This window comes from Aulonocara sp. 'chitande type north' Nkhata Bay, linkage group LG10 (genome assembly GCF_057382095.1).
Source record: "Aulonocara sp. 'chitande type north' Nkhata Bay isolate Kocher_YH1m ecotype deep benthic linkage group LG10, A_spYH_male_GT1.1, whole genome shotgun sequence".
Taxonomy (NCBI): domain Eukaryota; kingdom Metazoa; phylum Chordata; class Actinopteri; order Cichliformes; family Cichlidae; genus Aulonocara; species Aulonocara sp. 'chitande type north' Nkhata Bay.
In genome coordinates this window covers 32,297,756-32,317,831 of record NC_141353.1, presented here as the reverse complement: position 1 = coordinate 32,317,831, position 20,076 = coordinate 32,297,756, and the positions used below count along the sequence as shown (strand labels likewise).

The window sequence follows — 20,076 nt, the reverse complement described above, 5'->3', positions numbered from 1 at the left end:
CAACCTGCTGATCCGGCCGCATGTTCTACTTTGGCCAATATATAGTCAGATAGATGCTAAATTAAGATCTACAAATGCGCACAACAATTATTGTGGAAATTCACCAGGGCAAGACCCTCCCCCCCTCCACACACACACACACACACACGCACGCACGCACGCACGCACGCTTCAATTAGTCAGTAAGAACAAATGATTGCACTAACACTTGCTGAAATCTGGTCAGGCTCTCAGTTCCTTCCCTTTGAGCTCTTGGTGACAACACAACGACTCATCTCGCAGATCCACCAATAAAAAGTTTGTTCCTCTCCTCCTCCACTTCCTCAGTCATTCAGAGGCGGTCTAAAACAGGCACTGGGGCCGTTTGTTTTTATGTCTTTTTTTCCCATGTCTTTCAGCAGAATAATACACTTGCTCCAAACAGAATAGTCACACCTTACTCTCTGGCTTCATCCCTGGAAACCCGGTGTTTCAAAATACTGGATTCTTTCAACATCAGACAGTTTAATAAGCTGGTCCGATCCCCCCTGCTGCCAGGTTTCATACACTGGCTCTTCACATTCTGAGAGAAATGTTTCTTTATCTGGAAATGTATCATAATCATATTCCACGTCTTCAGGGTATTTGAAACAATAACATTATTCTGAACTTCTTGACTGGATTTTTCTTTTTTTTACTCTAAGAATATTTGGTAGAGTTTGTAAATGTAATGATTTTATTTATTTGTTTGTTTTTGTAAGACAACCAAGTAACAAGACGATCCCAATCAATGTGGATGATTATGGTGATAAATTTGGAACAGTCTAGGAAGTAATTATCTTCCTGTACTGTGTTGGTTCATTTACACTTACTGGGAAGTAGATCACAAGAGAGTCTCTCTTTCCTATTTTCTTGATATAAACATGCGTTCATTAAAAATGTTTAAACATCACCTCAGCTGCTCCAGCTGATTTGATATATGATGACTATTATTTTCCACCAAGGAGATGAAATTTAGGACCACTAGTCTCCAAATACTTTCTGGTTAAATCTAATGAGGAATTTTCAGCCGACTGCTTTTGCCGTCTTACATAGACTAGGACAGACATATTGATTGTCGGTGCTTTTAAAAATAATCCAACCTGTCTCATGTGCTTTAATACAGTAGGAGGGTGACTCATGATTAGCCCTAGAGAGCTGACGTAAAAAGCCTTTCTGTTTGCACTGTAATTCAGAGCCATCGTCCCCACGCACGCCCAACATGACCAGTCTACACATCACTGTGATTAACTGAGTTGGCCTGCAATCTGCCCGAGTACAAACAACACAAAGGAGAAGACTCACCCAGATGAAAAGAGGCTCAGATTACATACTTATCACAGAGTGACGCATTTAGACGTTCCCTTTCTGGCACTGGTCCTAATAGGTCCTTTTTGTTGGCCTGATCAGATGTTAGGGATGATTTTAACACATTTTCTGTGTTCATCAATCTCATACTTTATATATGACTAATTTAGGCTAGAGTTTTGGCAGCCCCCCTTATTACCTGAGTCTCCTGTCTCTCCAGCCCATGCGACCCCTGAAAGCAACAGCCACAACCTCTCAGCCTGTCCTGACCATCCAGCAGGTAGAGACCATCTTCTACAAAATCCAGGACATCTTCGAGATCCACAAAGAGTTCTACGACGCCCTCCTACCCAGCATCCAGCAGTGGGACGAGAAGGTCACCGTGGGACATTTGTTCCAGAAGCTGGTGAGTCTGATGTGGGTGACACAAATGACAGTGTGCGGATCTTTTATTTCGCTCTCCGTCATTTGCAGGGTACATGTAAATGGCTGTTAAACGGAGAATTGTCAGGCTTCTCACTGTTTGTACTTTGTGAATCACTTGTCTTAATTAGACTCAGTGTGCGTAAGTGACTGACGCGTGCCCCCGCGACTGTGGCCTGGGCACATTAGCAGAAAAGTTGCAGCTTCTGAACTATCACGCTGTCATACTTGCAGTGGATTAAACAGGTGCTTTCAGTACATAATGGAACAGCGGCACTGTAACGTGCATGTAAATGTGCCTGTGTGTGGAATTAGACGGTTTCCAGGCCTCGGCTCATCACTAAGTTGGTTAGAGCGGTGTAATGTCAGATTTGCAGTGGATAATGTGATTTGAAGAGACGCATAACGCCGCGTATGTACGTATGCTGGACAATGTTTTCTTGGTGGAATAAAATTAATCTGTATATAAGGTGTGAAAAGGCTGAGGCACCCGTCAGTAATTATTTAGTTGGGTGGACCAGTTTTAATGTTTTGGGAACACAAGCTGTGGAGTGGCTGGTATCATTGAAATATACACCTGCACAGTTTGTACCGATCCTTCGTGGTGAGTGTACAGACAGGTGGTAACACTGTGGTTTGTAATTTTCCTTGACTGGAAACTCTGCGAGAGCACCAACTGTCTTTAGAAAAGCGGGAGCAGAAAGCTTTAAGTTTATTTTAGCTGCTGGTAACAACAGGGCTTTGCTCTAAGGCTGGGAGCCTTGGACACAAGAAGTCAACAAAACCAAGTATATACTGGAGCTAGAGCTGGGCGATAGAACGATAACGATATGTATCGCGATATAACTTTTACTCGATAGAGAAATTAAGCTATCGCGATAGACCTCGCCGCTCTTGTCCTCTAAAAAAAAAAAAAAGATCAGCCAATCCAAATTAAGTAGCACAGAGCCGAACCAATCACAGCCGCAGCGTCACGTCGCGTGACTTGTAACGTACAGCACAAGTGCCAAGCCGCATGTGTGTTTGTTTGGGAAGCAGCCAGCGGGTAATGGAGGAAATGAGTGTGCCGACTAGAAAAATCAACCGAGCGTGACCGAAGAGAAAACAGATAATGGTTCCAACGCCGGAGAGATTGTCGAACGGAAGAGCCATAGAAGTTCCGTAGTGTGAAGGTATTTCGGCTATTTCAAGTCTGACAAAAAACAGAGTAGCGTGCACTGTAAATTGTGCCGAAAGCAAGTCTGGAAATACAATGAACTGGTGCATGCGTCACACTGTGCGCCACGTTATTGTTTCGGTGAAATGAATTTCTACAATACTGTTAATTCTACTCTCTGCAGTGGTTAAATGCTTACATATACACACAGTTACTGTCCCTCCACACATACGACTCGGTTCTGCTTCTATGCCCCAGCTTTGTTTACTTTTTCCCACCGAGGCTTCTAGACTTCTGATTGGCCAACATTTCTGCACGGTTAGGAATCTAGCGCCACCTGCTGCTTTGGCATGTTCATAGCAGCGTTTTCCTTCATTTCTGCCTTTATGTGTGGACGGGATTATTTTTTAAAACGGAAACGGAAAATCTCCGTTTTCAAAAATACCCGTGTACGTGTGGACGTAGCCTCAGTCTCTGACTGGAAGCGCTAATTCGTCATTCGGCTTTTGTCAGACTAAAGTAACTGTTAAAACTGTTTGAAAAGCTAAGCTATACAACAAGGAGAGATTGAGAATTTCCTTTTAGTTCTCAGTTTATTTGATATTGACAAAAGTTAGTCAGTTTTGTCTGTTCTTCTGTAAAACAAACTAAGATTTATTTTTAGAATTAATATTTTGTTTCTAAGTGGAATTGACAATTTAGTCTGTTTCGTTTGTTCTATTTTGAAACTTAAACGCTTTAGCGGCTGCCTTTTGTGTAGTTTGCAATATTTGCCTTTATTTATCTGAAAAAGTCTCATGTTCCTTAAGTACATCTACCCTGTTGAACTTATTATGGGAAATAAATAATATAATAAATAAATAAAAACAAGCTGCTGATTATTTCACATTTTACTTGTGAGCAACGGCACATTTAAATCTTACAAATATAGTTATTTGGCTTATATCGTGATAGATATCGTTATCGCCTGAAATGAAAAAAACATATCGTGATATGAAAAAATCTCATATCGCCCAGCTCTAACTGGAGCCTTCTTTTTAGTCCTGTTACTGTAATACGGCCTTATTTTAGACTGCGATCAGTCATTACGTATCAGCATCAGAGGTCAAGTTTTCTGAAAATCTATTGAAAACAAAGATGTGACATAAGGTTTTAAAAGTGGTACCATGGATGCAGCTGCTAAAAAGCTTGGTCAAGTTTGAATCCCGGTGACCTTAATCTTAATGTCAGAGGTCAACTTTTCAGAAAATCACCTAGGATTTTTAAATTTATACCATCGGTGCATCTACTAGAAAGAGGTTAATTCATTAAGATCCGATGTGTGATTTAAGAGTTCCTTTAACGTTCTTGATCAGTGTATATATATGCGTTTATCACACTGTTGAATGTATGTGTTCACATACCAGCCCCTTTGGTTTCACACCACAGAAGTGAGAACGTCGTTTTCCTTATGTTTTCATGGTGTCATTTTGAGGAACCTGGTAAGGTCATTCTAATTAAAAACACAGCTCTTTAGGGAGTAGATCTCATTTTCAGTTTTGGTTTTCAGGTACTTTTTGATGTAAGCAACTGTTATTCACCATGACTTAGTCAGACGTGTGAAACTCAGCGTTTGTTTGTGATGAAGAAAATGTTAAATAGACTTTAAGAGTTTTTACTTCGCCCATGTATAGGACATTTTTAAAGCTTGGATATTAATAATAATATTTCATTAACAGCTTGATGTTTATCTTTATGATTAAAACATTTGATGAAGCACTTTAATTAATAAGAGGAAATGATGAATATTCAGAGATGAAGTATGTTGGTGTTAGTGAAAGATTTAACAGGAGAGAAAATGAGCACAGTTTTGATACAGTTGTTTAAACTCCTATGAGTTTAAGTACTTCTATTCAACAGACCCCTCCTCACTGTGGACGGCCAGCGCTAAGCGGCACCTATTAGTGTAGTCATCAGCTCCCATCTGTGGTGTGTATTTGTGCGTACATGAATATGTCGTGTTTCAGCAAAACATTAGTCAGAGTGGCTGTGTGAGAGTGCAGATGGCAGTTTAATTAGCTGGTCTGCTCCCTGCTGCTCCTCGTCAGCAGTATGGGTGCCACTGGAGCAACAAGGACAGGCAGGGTTACAGAAAACAGGCCGAGACTGGGATAAAGACCTGCTTCAGGTCCAAGTTTGTTTTTCACTTTTCTCAGATGAGAGAAAGGCTTAGCTATAGCCTGTGTCTGCAAGGGATGCATTTGTCTGAGCGAATTATTATAGTCCTAGTCGCTCTAGAGGCACAAAGTAGGAGAGGTTCAATTTACTGTGGATGTGGTGCTGATAAAAACAGTACCACAACTCCATCTTTTACACAGTAGTCACTATTAACTATGTATAGTGCAGCCACATAATAATGTTTTTAATCATATATTTGCTGATGGATTTTAGTAGCTGGTTATTTTCACAGCAACTGAAGCTTACTCAAATTCAGCACAGGCATTAAATATTGCAGCCAGGCTCAGTTGTAATAGCTTTAGAGAATTTAAATTAAGCCTAATCGAAATTTGAGCAAACCTGAAAAAATACTAGCAAAGCTAGTTTCCCCATTATGTTGGGCGTTCACCCTCGTGTTTAACACCTCAGACAATATCAAAGATGTACCTGTCTAACATGGTTTCACCTGATGTTTTTAAAGTCCCAATTTGTAAAACCTCAAGTTAGTGTTTCTGCCATCACTTTCTTGGCTGCAAAAAAAACTGGGTGTAACAAAGTGCAAGTTTAACTGTGAAACCACATGCTAATGACGTGTGATTGATAACTCGTTAGCCAATGAGCGTGCGTTTTCATACCACAAGTATTCTTCTATTTTAAAACATGGTACGACCAAGATTTTCAATTCAGACTTGAGTTATTTATCATATTTATTACTTATAATATTACTTGATGGTGTATTTCTTTCTTTCAGCATGACTTAAAATGAGTGACTGAGTCCTTAAATTCACCAGAAAATTTACAGATATCAAGCCAGAAATTTCTATGGGACCAGAAATCTTTTTTTTTCTTCTTTCTTTTTTTCTTCTTCAACCATAGATATCACCATGCGATATCCTCAGATAGAAAACAAGTCTAAGATAATTTTGGATTTACTTAATTCTTCTGACCAGGAAGCTACATGCAAGTTTTATACTGCCTGTTGCTAGCATGCTAATTGAGAGTTATGAATGTAACTAAGGTTTTGTGAATTATGGATGAACGTCTCTTGAGGTCAGGAATAATAGAATAAAACTATGAAGGCAAACGTGGTAAACACTAGAACAGCTTTAGATCAGGCAGATAACCATTTTACCATTGTCAGTAGTAGACTTTAGCATGCTAACACTCTATCATCTTGTAGAGTTGTAGCATTAGCATACTATTAGCATTAAGTATACCTTCATAGGTTTTTTTTTTTCTTGTCCTTAGACTTATTTCGACATTATTATAATTTGTTTAGGAAAGAATAGTAAGAAGAGGGTAATACAGTGTTGGCTACCTTAAAGAAAGTAGACAAAACTTATACAAGTGCTAGATAATTAGAATTTTTTACGTGAGGTTTGAATATGAGACAAACACTGATTTCTAGGGGAAAATGTCTATTCCCCAACTGGTTGTTAGTGCTTTGTGGAGGTTATTTGCTCTCCATGGGTGAAATCTGTTAGAAAGAAGATGCCGTACCAAAAACTTCCAAGTAATTGCTTTGGTTGTAAGCAGTTCCCTTTAGTTTTTCATGTCTGTCTGCAAATACTTGCTAACTTCTAGCCGAGCAGTAGTGAAATGTGAAGAAATGCCTCAGCACCGTAGCCAACATGTTTCAAAAGGTGCAACTTTTATTTTGGAGGAAAACTTTCTCCATCGTGGCTCAAGAGTTGGCAGTTCGTCTTGTAATCGAAAGGTTGCTGGTTCGAGCCCGGCTCGGACAGTGTCGGTCGTTGTGTCCTTGGGCAAGACACTTCACCTACCGCCTACTGGTGATGGCCAGAGGGGCTGATGGCGCGATATGGCAGCCTCGCTTCTGTCAGTCTGCCCTCAGGGCATCTGTGGCTACAACTGTACCTGCTTTCACCAGTGTGTGAATGTGAGAGTGAATGAATAGTGGAATTGTAAAGCGCTTTGAGGGTCTCGAAAAGCGCTCTATAAATGCAATCCATTATTATTATTATTATTATTATTATTATTATTATTATTATTATTATTACTTCCAGTTTGCAAAACTTTTCACAGTTTTATTGCAGCTCAGAGAGTAGCTGGACAGTGTTTGAGGACAAGGCCAATCAAACTATGAACCCAGTGACCAAAGCAGTCACTTTAATTAAGAATAAGGTGGTCGACTGGGGGAGTCACTGGCTGGTTGGCTTTAGGACTTTAGACCAGTCATTTCCCCAGCGACTACATCGACCTCTAGCAAGTGCTCACAACTGGTTGGGGAATACCCATTTCTAGGCCTGTGTGGCTGGTGCCTTATTCACATGATTCTACAGTGTCACCACGATTGTCACAAAATGGCAGCCAACTTAATGCCATGTGGTTTGTGGTCACGTGTTAGCAAAACCTCAAAAGTGGTTGCACCATTTTAGTGTGAGTGTTGTGGCTGACTTGATGGTACTCTGCACACACCTGTGCACAACTGTCTGAAGAAGGAAGATTTTATCTTGGCGATAGAGGAAACTGTGGGCCACTGTAGAAAACGGAGGACGTTGCACATATTGATGGACAATCTAATTGTGGAGTTGGGATTTTTAAACATAAAGAAAAAAGGTCTGCAAGCAGTGTGCTCGTATTTGGCATTGTTTGGAAAAGAACAAGACATATTGTTTGGTTACTGATGTCATATAATATTAAAGTTTTCATTCACTACATATGGTTCTTTTGCTGCTGTTGATCTTTGTTGCTTATAGCTGATCACTTGGTGTGCTTTAAAAGAGTGGCGAGTGCTCTGAAAACATTCACTACAGTGTTTAGTTGAGGGTTCGTGTTGCTCTCAAAGCTGCATGCAATTAAAAAAAAAAAAGGCACCTCTAAGCTGGCAAACGTGTCCATGTGGGTTTAAATAGTCCGTAGGCTCTTCTACCAGCTGAAAAGTCTCTCTCCTGTGTTTCTTCATGTTCTACTTCCCACGTTCACTTTCAAACACGACCTGTTGTTTTCTGTCCTGCCACTTTGACCTGTGATTTTTGTTTTCTAAAGCGTGGGCGTTTTGTCTGGACTGTGACTGACACCGCTTTCATACTGAACTCATGAAATCTCATAACGTCATTCTGCTTGGTTTGTTCTTTCCAGCCAAGCTGCCAAATCTCCATCTTTGGAAATTCAGCTATGACACACCGTGGTTTCTCTTTTCCATCCACAGTTTTGGTTTGACATAAAATAAGTCTCCAGTTATAAATAGACAATCCACGCGTGGTGACATTTGTTTCACTCATTTGTAGTCAGTGTCACACATTACGTGGTTTGACGGTTTTGTCACATCACATATTTGTGTCCTGATGTTTCCCTCCATCGATTGTTGCTATAACATGTTTCAAATGCCGCATGAGGCCGCACACTTCCCTCACGTCTTTGCTTTTGAGCCCAACTTTCTACTTCTCACTCCGAAGGGAAGAGGAAGGAGAGGAAATGAAAATAAGAGGACATGGAGTTTAAGGACAAAAGTCTTACTCATGCACTCTATTCAGCTGAATCCAATCTCATTGCTTTAATAGGATGCAGTCAGCTCTTCAGCCTAGGCATTCAAGCATAGCTGTAGCAGGATGCATATTCATGCACTGCTGGTCTGCAGCTTGTGTTACAATGCACATACAGTGCTGCAGAGAGAGGGGCTGTTAATGAAAGAGAAGAGGATAGAGAGGGAGAGGGACTCAATCAGGAGGGACTGCAAAGCGCTGCTAGTGAAGTGGCTTTATGGGAATGTGATCAGACTATATGTGTTGACTCAATGAATTTAAATTGAATTGGAAGTGATCATTTAAGGTGAATGCAAAGTAGGGCTTGCTGAATTTTATTTTAGTTGCCATTAGTGCAATGACATACTTGTGTTGACTTCCCGAGTCTCCGGAGTTCATTTAACAATTTGAATAAAATGAGAGAAGACTAAATGCCATCATCGTTGTCTTAGTTTGCCTCACACCTTCTCGTTGTTGTTTCCTGAACGTCTTTGCTTCTGCTTTCCTCCAGGCCAGCCAGCTGGGCGTGTACAAGGCCTTTGTGGACAACTACAAGGTGGCGCTGGAGACGGCAGAGAAATGCAGCCAAGCCAACAGCCAGTTCCAGAAGATATCTGAGGTGAGTTCAGCCTCCATGATTTTAAACAACGTGTAACAAGAGAACTTTTAAATAGCAAACATGTCATTTTGTTGCTATGTACTGCATTTTAACATCAGCATATCAAACTTGGCGCAGTAATAATACGGATCCATCAAACCTCCCCTTCACTGGTCTCAAGGGTCTTAAGCCATTATATGAATTCTCTTCAGTGAAGAGAACAGGAGAACAAATAGATGACGACACAAACCAGGCGAGTCGAAACGTCCTCTTTTTGGCAGGAAACAGCAGTGTTTATGGGAAATGTGGTCTTATTTTGAGGAACCGTTGTTGAAAACACAGTTAAGAGGTATTTGTGTTCAAATGTGCTTGGGACAGCACTTAGCCAGCAAGCGTATTAGGTAACAGAACGATGAGAGGTTACATTCACAGAAAAAACATCCAGGCTAGTCTGAGTTTACTGTACGGTACGACTACACGCACTTGAAGCGCAGAGAATATTTTGAGCGTTCAGAACAAAAGAGTATGTGTATTTGGGGATTGCTGGGAAGGTGTCAGTGATGTTAATTAGCTGAAAATGTTTGTGGCAGAAGTGACTGATAGTAACACAACCTCTCATGCCCCTTGTTTACATGCTAGCTTTTCACGCCTTAGGTCAACACAGGATATAGTTATAGATTGTTCCTTATTGTTAGGTGTGTTCAACAAAGATCGAGAGGCAAAGACATTACAGTAAAGGAAAGTGCTTACAGAATCTAACTATGATTATCCATCTTCATCATCCTTTAAGGAGCATGGGCATCTTTCATTTTTAAGCATCCAACTTTCCACTCCCTGTTATCTTATACACCAGCAAAGGGTACATCTTTCACCATCTTACGATGCTGTGACTGCAGCCATTCCCCAACTCTCTGTGAATGGTACTCATGGCCAATGATCAAATCTTTGATCAGTGGTCATTTGCCTATTAATGATCAAGAAACGGACCTTTTCAGTCATTATACAAATGTACCGTTCCTCCCGTCCAGATGAGTCAAATCAGCTTTTTGGGACCTGCCGCAGAGGTTTGTTGGTGGTATTATTTACTTAATGGGAAACTTGTGAAAGTTCCCGTGCCCAGTCTTTTTCAGCTGTCTCAGTTGGATGCACTGATCCTGTACTTCCATTAGTTCAGCCTCAGCCAAGCAAGTGCAGCACAATCCTGTGAGTGTGCACAATTAATTAAATTGATTATTCCACTCTTTTATTTCTTTCAGAACCTCAAAGTAAAAGGTCCTAAAGACTCCAAAGTCTGTACAACAACTAGTTCAATGGAGGGTAAGTTGGTGTTTGCTTGTGTGTGTGTGTGTGTGTGTGTGTGTGTGTGTGTGTGTGTGTGTCTCTGTCTAGGCTGGATTGCTGTTTTAAGATTCCAGCCCTGCCTCTTCTTCTTGTGTATGCAGTGGTGAGCTCTGGGAGGCAAACTGGTGCATGTGTGAGTCTGCTCTCTCTCTCTCGCTCTCCCTCTCTCCCTCTCTCTCTCTGTGCCTGAGAAAGGAGGCAGTGAGCAGGAGTGTAGAGTGAGGAGAGGAGAAGAGGGATATGGAGGTGCTTCTGGTCCTCAGACTGTGTTGTAACTGCACATACGGTAACGACTGCATGTTATGAGCTTCCCGCTTTTTGACATCGGGTATCTGTTAGGACATCTACAGCTTTTACGGCGCTTATGATAGACTGTGTGGAGGCAGTGGAGGCTGTCAGACTGACGTTTGGACTTTTGTGCTCATGCTTGCTGAGGAATTTTGCCTTTTCTGAACATTTGCATGCCTGTGATGAGCTTTTTGAGTGATGAGCCTCTGGAGTGTGGTGTTCACTCAGTCATATACGACTGTCTTTCGATCATATAGAACATACAATAGAGAGCATCTTCAAAATGTATCTGTCTGTTTACAAGCTGGGCACGTTTAGTCTGTATAAGGACTGCTGGCCCCAGGCTGCTCCTCGTACAGAATACTTATCTCAAGAGGATCGGAACGTGTGTGTGTGTGTGTGTGTGTGTGTGTGTGTGTGTTTGAGAGGTTGTCTGTCGCGGTACGTGCCTGTACTCTGCTGGCGCCTTGGTAACTTCGGCCGTTTTGGGGATTGCGTTCAGTTTGGTGGGTAGAGCTGTAGACGGTCATTAGCAGATAAGATGAGTAGACTGTGCGACTCTGTCGGGCTGAGAGTGGCTGGGTGAGTGTTCATTCTTCAGATTTCAGTGGCATGTACCTGTGAAGTGTCTGTTAATTTATGCATTGCAGATGAGGAATAATCAACCTGTCCCAGTTGTTTTATTCTTTCTTTTCTCATCTTTCTTGTTTTAGATGATTTTAAAATGACGTCTTTGGTTTGCTGTAGTTTCACATGGCTGCTATGTGTCATGAAACTAGTCTCATATGCCCTTAACAATCAGGGTGTGTCAATACCCAAGGCACTTCCTTTGATTGCTGTTTATATTACAGTACATTAATTACCTGGTGGGTCAGCCGAGGGGTTTCTCTATCTTAACTTTGCAACAAATGCCTCCTCTATCTACTCTCTTTGTTTCTTTTATTATTTTCCCCTTGTTTCTTTTCTCTGCTCAATCAGCTTTTTTTTTAACTTTCCAAAGTATTTAACAGGATCTCAGCTACAGTAAATGGCTGATAGGTTGATAGAAACACAAATACCTGCTCAAACAAGAATCTGATATATTTTAAATGTAAATGGGGACTCATGTCCTACACCATGACCATTTTCTCACTTTCTCTTAATCCTTCTTTATTTCCTTCTGTGTTATCAGTTCTGTCCTGTCCTTCTCACCCTCCTTCACAGGCTTATGGCTGGCATTGGTAGCTGAGAGTTTTGCCAAAATACTGAGGCCTGAAACCTGGCAGTCCTAACTGAGGACTAAAAGTCCTGTCAAACACTTCGCCCACATGGTCAAGCACCTCGTTAGCAAAGATTAACTATTTGTCCATCAGCCAAGTCATCAAGGCGACCTTGGAAAAACGACCAGTCAGGCACGCCTCACTGGGACAGGACATCGACTTCCAATAATCCCCCCCTCTCTATCTGATTCTCACTCTCTCTTTGTGTCTTCATCCTTCCTCATCCTGACTTTTGACTAGACTTTTAACTCGTCCTTGTCTGTAAAATACATCCAAGTCAGATACTCCACATGATATGGAGTCAAAAAGTGATGATGCTTAATCCTGCGTTCGGAGAGAACTTGAGTAGATTTCTGTCTACATTAGCATTCAGGTGGCAATCCTTAATCTGTCTTTGTATTCAGGAGAGTATCTTCATTATTCAAATCTCTTGTATATAATTATTATGTTTGCATGGTTGAAAAACTAGAGGAAAACGAGACGAGAAAAAGAAAGAAGTAAAGTTTGAGATCTCTGAGCTTCCTTGATAGGTTCATCCTTAATAGTCTTGGACCTATCTTACATAGTATTGCAAATAGACTTGACTTGACTCTAAAGCAGTAAAATGTGATCTTGAGTTTAAAACAGCCTCTGATTGAAACTTGTAATGTAAAAAAAATTCTGGTTGCATGCTTTGCCGATGGCTTTGATGACTTTTTATTTAACCCCAAAATAATCAAAATGTGTCTAATTTTTCATAGTTTCCTGATAAATGAGCATTAATCATTGATCAACTGTGATATTTAAATGCGCAGTACTGGTATATGACGAATACTGTACAGCCTGAATATTATTGGTTCAGACCGACTCGGATTGATTGCAACGTCTGTCCGTGTTTATAAATTAGATCACAGTTACCTGCAAACCTTTGCTAATCTGTGTGAAAGTGACTGCAGTCGAATTGCAACAATTGTTGGAGACAGGTTGCTTGCCACAATGTGACCTGTGCAGTCGCCCTGTGATCCAAGGAGTTTGACGGTGTCCCCTGTTTTAGCTCCAGCTATACTTTGCGTTTTGCGGTTATTCGGAACATGCTACACTACATGTTAGCATGCTAGCATTAGCTTTTTGCTCAGATATCGTTTTGTCGTGCGACACAACATATGGCACAAAAAATACAGCAGCTTACTTACACAAACTGTACAAAACCTGGCACTTGTGCTTAAGTACTTATACTCAAGTCATCCTGAAGTCATCTAATCCTCCCTGCATTGAAATGAATACAAAACTGCCAACATACCGCACACACAGACACACACACAACAACTTAGATATTCACTGTCCTTGCAGTCAATACAGACTCTGTAGTAAATCCTCCTGGAGGTATCAGTATTGGTTCACTGATCCATGACCCTCAGTGGAGGCGGCATTAATGACCAAACGTTGGAGAAACTTCAAAGAGCAACTGCAAGTCCCTCTCAAAGTCCCTCTATACACTCCATGTGGGCCAGTGTATATTTTAAAAGCAGAGTTAATATGACGTGTTTCATCAGTAGATCTGATAATAGTCACTGTAGGTTTCTGCTCTTGTGCTAATTTCGTAAGTCGCAGGCAGAGGTGTGGCGGAAATACTAAACACTTAAAAGCATCCGAGTGACAGAACAACGCTGTACATATAAAGAGAGCGTTATTGAATGCTTTAAATAGATAAAGTTTAAAATTCAAATAGAAGTGTAGCTTTGGCTGTAGATCTCTCTGTGGGAGCAGAGCACAGTCAGTGTGGGGCAAGCTTGCCTGCATACAGAAGACACATCAGTCCTCTCTGTTTCACTGGGCCAGCTTTCCTTCTTCACTTTAGAAATAAGCTGCTTTAACTCTGTTTTCACTTGAATAAATGGAGGTTAGCATGATCAATAAGTGGAACTTTTTCAGATAATTTCACAATGTTTATGACCTTGTGGGAATTTTTCTTAATTGCATTCGCTCAGTTTCTAGATCATGAGCAGAGGGGTGTTACTGTGCTTTATCGAATGTGTAGTGTGATATTATATTTGCTATTATGAGACCTTGAGGTAATTTAGGCGTTTCCTTACATGACTTGTTTGCTTCTTCTCTGTCTCCTCTTAGAGGTTCTCATGTCTGCCATCTTTCCTCCTGCGTATCTCCTCACTGTGATTTGTTTTTCTTTTATTTCTCTCCATCCTTCACTCTGCCCTGTCTGTGGGAGTGTGTCACAGAGAGCTGTCATGTATGTCGGCTGCTGCTGTTCACACCACCTTAGCAGCAAAGCCTTCCCCAGGGAATCTAGCCAAGTGCGGTGATACAGGCTTAAACTCTGACTGAGGGTGGCATGTTGGCAGGAGGCAGTCTTATTGCACTTTTTATAGATGCATCCGTCTGCATGTGTTGTTTGTGTTTGCTTTTATGTCCATGTCTGAATATGTACAGCTGTTAAACTGATGAACAACAGTAGCACAAACCTTTGCTGCCCCCATATTGAAATCAGTGTTTTACTTGACCCCCCCTACAAGGCTATTTATGATCAAGTGTTTTTCTTGCTTCAGCAGTGCTTCAGGCTGGAACCTCGTCGTCATTAGGCTTTAATGTTAACCTAAGAATCATCAGCAGTCAGACTGTAAGAGCAGCGTTTAGCTCAGAGTAACCAAAGTGGACATTTTTGTCCTCGTGCGAGCGGTGAAACTGTGACCTACTGTGTGTGTCTGCATGTATTGATTTGCCTGTAAGCAACACTGACTCAGAGCCCTCCTCTTCTCTCTCCCACAGCTCTCCTTTACAAGCCGATTGACCGTGTTACCAGAAGCACCCTGGTTCTTCATGTGAGTACACAGCTTGCACTTGCATGGCTTTCAAGGATCAGCTGAATCTAAAGCTGTTCTGGCAGAAATGTCTTACTTCTAGTGTTTTAGGGTGGAGAAAAGACTGAGAACTGTGTCAAGATAAAAAAACAAAAAATAATAATTGGAGCAGGTTGCAAACACATCCCTGAGATTAAAAAGACGTGCAAGAATTAAGCCTAAAGCCTGCTTTTTGATGTTTATCGCTGAGTCCTCAGTCCAAATCAGCCTACCTCCTTGGAAGAGAAATAATGGTGTAGAAAGTGCCAGCGAAGCAAAGCAGAGATCTCTGGATGTGTCCAGTGTGGTCGCTGTAGTGTAATGCATGATCAGGTTTGCATGAAAGCTGACAGTAAGATGCTCTGTGCATCCAGCATGAGCATGTGTGTCATGTTCTTGTCACGTATGCAAACAAACAGAAGAAAATTGGTTGATGTTAATCTGGGAGGAAAGAAAAAACCGAGACACAAGATTGTTTTAGTGTTTGTAAGGAGTCTGTGTTTGTGCAGCGCGATGACGTTTTCGAAGAGAAGATGAAACTAAATCTGAATCTCTGCTCACAAAGGTCAGTTGCTTTGTGGTAAATATATATTTTAGATGATTGAATGTACTTTCACAGGATTTGCTGAAACACACTCCAAAGGACCACCCGGACTTCCCCCTCCTGCAGGACGCTCTGCGGATTTCTCAGAACTTCCTCTCCTCCATCAATGAGGAGATTGACCCTCGCAGGACTGCTGTTACTACACCCAAGGGCGAGGTCTGTGTGTGTGTTCTTACAACACGCCTTGTCAAGTATAGAGAACTTATGTTCATATCTTTAGAACATTTGTCTTCACTTTTCCTCTCATATGAAATATTATTAGGTACTTTGAGAAAACTATAATAAATGGTTGCATTGCTTTAAAACTCCAAAAGGAACATTTAAGTTAAAAACAAAGACATGCACGTCTCTGTAAAGCAAACTGTAATATATATGTTAATTTAGTAAGTCAACTTATTAATCCACAATCTCAACGATGTTTCGATTCACAACAACAGTTAACACAGAGTTCTGTTACAGGCCCGTCAGCTGGTGAAGGATGGCTTCCTGGTGGAGGTGTCGGAAAGCTCCAGGAAGCTACGGCACGTCTTCCTCTTCACCGATCTGCTGCTCTGTGCCAAGATGAAAAAGACGGCTGTGGGGTGAGTCCACCTTCATCCTCTGACAGTGTGAAAAGCTGTGAGCGCGATTATCGTTAACGTCACCCCCCCTATCCCCATTCCCATCTGAAAAATGCTAAAATGATGTGCGAAAGCCAGAAAGTGGAACGGGGACGGGGCGTGGATGGTGCGGCACAAGAGTCGCTTATTAATTTTTGGGGCAGAGAAAAATGCAGGGTGACACGGCTCTGTCACAGAGTTTTCTTTTGAAGCAGACTGTAGGTATATTCATTCGAGGCTTAAGGAGCTTTGGGCGGTGATGGCCTCTTTCTTTCATTTGCTCCCTGTCACAGCAACGTACTTTCATTAAATCTTCAAATGTGCATAGATGTAGTGAAGGGAAATAATTCAAAATCACCCAGCCACTGATCTAAAGTTCCAAAACTCTGAGCGAGTCAGCTCAACAACTTCTAAATGATGAGACTCAGTCTGGATAAAACGTGTGCTATTTCAAAAATTTCCATTGACGAGCACAAGCCTCTAAATGGAGGGCGTCAGCGATGTTTTTACATATACATTTCACGGTGTCACTTCACTCTGTCCACCTTGCACAGTTTAGGATGTTAAGCTACGTTAAATAAGCTACTCTTTTATAAATTGATAGAAATGCCAGTGTTAACATAAACATTTATCTGCTTCATAACAATGCATTTTATTATTTAGCTCAAGGCTCATGAAGCCTGTTGAACTGGGTTCTGCCTCTTTAAATATCCACGCTTTTTCGTCGTCTCTGTGTTTCTGCCCGTGTGTCGTGCAGTTTTCCTTCCACATCAGCTATCAAACCCGGCGTGCAACAGAAAGGATCACTTCGGAAAGACGCACTCCCTCTCTGATTCCAGCTGTGGCTAACACGGTGGTGTTTGAAGCGTCGGTAACAAAGAGAAAGACTCGCAGGCATTTTTGTCTGTATTGTTTTGAGCAGTGCAGCAGAGTAGCAGATCTACACGCAGGACAGAGTTATGCTAAATGTATGAATAATAAAAACATTTTAAAAAAGAAGACAAAAGGTGTAAGTAGAAACTGAAGGTGTTGTGTTTCAGGGTGCAAGCTGAGCAGGCGTTAAAGTAAAGAGAGTTGACAGAAAAAGATCGCTCATGTTTGTGTTTGTGTGCGCTGCTGCGTGTCAATCTTTGACACATGTCAGTAGATCGAGGGTCACGCTTACAGCACCGACTCGCCTCCCCTTCGTCTGATTGGTGCCTGCTTTGGTTGACATTCACCGTTTCTCTGTGTCAATTGCAGCCGCCCCTCACTTGGAGGAACACATAGTGTTGCCATAACTACCAAACCTGTAAATGGGGCTATAATATGATCTGGGTTGTTATCTCAGTGTGCTGCCTACAGCCTACGCGCTCACACACAGAACAGAGCAACCATCCAGAAACTCAATCACCTTGACTTTAGTCACCGAGGAGCCCTAATCCCTGCCAAAAGCCGTGATTATCTGCACTCTATTATTTTTAGAATGAGTCAGATTTACGATTGCCCGCTGCACGTTCTGCACCTTGGATAATTCATCATTTCTTTATATATGCACCACCTTTGCTGTCTGGCATTAAAGAACCACATGATTTGATATGGTGATTTATTCATTTCCTTCTCAGTCAGGTATCAAACCTAGCTCCACCCCCTTTTCTTTGTGTTTCTCTAAGTCTGTGTCAGAGTCTGATTAGAACAGAAACAAATCGGTGGTCTGTAACATAAAAGGACTTCCCGAAAGACCCAAGAGCGCGTAAACAAGAAGGGCTTGATAATGGAGTGGGTGGGTGGGGCAGAAGATCAGGGGACCATAATCTGCAGCGGGAGGATGTAAAATTAATGTACTTCGTTAATGAAGAAATGACAAAGTCCTTCTGGTGGGAGCCGATTGCATCACTGCGAAAGCTTTGAGTGGGAACATGAGACTAAACACGGAGCAAGAGTCCTTTGTCGATATGGCTGAACAAATCTTTGAAGTTCCAGTTAAAGTGCACGCCTGAAAAAAACGAGTGCAGTAAATAAAGTAGATAAACTGTGTTTCGAGTAGCTGCTGCACTGAGATCAGTAAAATCTCATTTGTCATTTTACGCGTGTTCCCTGTTTTGCTCAAGGACATTTTAACATGCAGGCCAGAGAAGCCAGAGTATTGAACCACTCCCAGTCCACAGTGGCTCCACCTTTCAGGTGGTTGTAGTGGTGCGAGTGCAACATGCAGAGGAGAATATCACAGAAATGAGAACATTAAAACTGAGTTTGATTGCTTGATTTGATTGTTTAAATAAATGCATATAGTTGACAGTAAGTTTTATATGTAGGACGCTGGTAGTGTTAACACATGCTTGTTTAGTATGGATTCATTGTGACATCGAGCTGCTTAAACTAGCCGTCTGATGAAGGTATTATGTCGATGAGTCGACTGTGCAGCACTCAGAAATGTTAATTAAAATCTCATTAGAGACGGTGCACATTAGTGTCCTCAGCCCCTGTGGAAATAATGTTGTGCATTCATCATTTTTATTAATGTGACTTTGAATGAGTGGGCTATAAAGAAATGAGGTCAAATGAGCACACGTTTGAATAGAGAAGTGTAACATTTGTTAGTGTGGCTTCAAATTGTAAACCGGTTTGCTTCGGTTTTGTGCATCCATTCAGTTCAGTCATGATTGAAAAAGAGAAAAAAATATATATTTTTTTAAATATTTTGACTAATTCTGTTTCATTTCTTCCATCCTCCCATCCTCTCTCTGTCTCTCTGCAGTCGCCATCAGCAGTATGAGTGCAAGTGGTACATCCCTCTAGCGGACTTAACTTTCCAAACCCTGGACGACTCGGACGCTTGCCCGAGCATCCAGGTCCTGCCAGAGCACGAGATTGAGGAGATGAAGATCAAGATCTCGGTCTTAAAGAATGAGATACAGAAAGAGAAGGTAATCCTTTTTCCTGGCATTTGGAGCCCAATTCAATGTATTCGCGAGGCTTACAATGGCTTATTCGGCCATCTTGGGTTTAATTTTGAGATGATCCAGGATTAAAGAATAAAGGGGCAAATTCAGGGTTTGGAGCCCAGTTCTAGACAGCTTTAGAGTAAGAAAAGTTGCTGGTCCTGTTATGAATAACAGGAGCTTTTTGATGTTCATCTTTAAATTCTAACATATGCATAAAACAAATACATTTGAGGCCAAGAGCCACACAATTAGGAGAACTTGGTTATTTTAAAAGCAGCTTCTTTTAGTTTTAATCATCAGCTGGATTCTTTTTATTTAAGAAATAAAAATAAATAAGAAGTAAATCAGAAGTTCGGTGTCATATCAAAGCTTTGTGACCCTTTACTTCATTTTTTATTATGGCCTACGCAGACTTTACTAAATGAATTGTGACTATTGTGTGAGTGAATACAAGCAGCAAAACAAGTCCAAGTACGAATAATAAACATCCTGAAACTGAGGACAGCTGCCGTTTCCTTGAGTATGAGTGGCAAAAGTGCTGATCCAGATTTAAACTGTGACTTGTGTGTGCCACGGTATGAGTCTGTTTTGTTTAGCACATGCTGAAATGCTCAGTTGTCATTTTGAGGTTGAAATAAAAGATGTTACAAGTACACAGTAATCCACCCCCGCAGCCATAGCTGCGTTTAAAGGCTTCAGGAGCGCAGAGTTCCTGTTATTCCCCTCTCACGGCGTTAAAACTCGCCCACCCGGAGCACAGCGAGTGACCACGGCTGGTATGTGGAGTCGCAGGAGGCGAATGCCGGGAGAGATCGAGCTGATTGTATCCAGGCAGGCTCTGACTCACCGCTTCCTGGTGAGGGTTGGGGCTGTGTATGAATTTGTTTTCCTCCAATAACGTCAAGAAACTGCTGCATGAATTATATATAAAGACTCTCACAGTATGGGGCTTGCTTTAAGCAGCTTATAGACACTTTGCTGGAAAATATGAAAGATTTCAATAAGGCAACGCTGAGTAGTCCTCACTTTAAAGTTCAGTTTGT

General features: G+C 41.5%; 1 protein-coding gene across 2 annotated transcripts in view; it reads left to right on the top strand.

Annotated features, from left to right (window-relative positions):
- The window catches only part of abr (ABR activator of RhoGEF and GTPase), a 120,627-nt gene that overhangs the window by 54,729 nt on the left and 45,822 nt on the right, over positions 1-20,076 (top strand). For both annotated transcript variants that reach the window (XM_086309532.1, XM_086309533.1), the window contains exons 4-10: positions 1,547-1,732; positions 9,098-9,205; positions 10,441-10,501; positions 14,836-14,888; positions 15,526-15,666; positions 15,970-16,091; positions 18,847-19,015. In XM_086309532.1, coding sequence (XP_086165658.1) covers positions 1,547-1,732; positions 9,098-9,205; positions 10,441-10,501; positions 14,836-14,888; positions 15,526-15,666; positions 15,970-16,091; positions 18,847-19,015 — 840 coding nt within the window. The remainder of the gene's footprint in view (positions 1-1,546; positions 1,733-9,097; positions 9,206-10,440; positions 10,502-14,835; positions 14,889-15,525; positions 15,667-15,969; positions 16,092-18,846; positions 19,016-20,076) is intronic.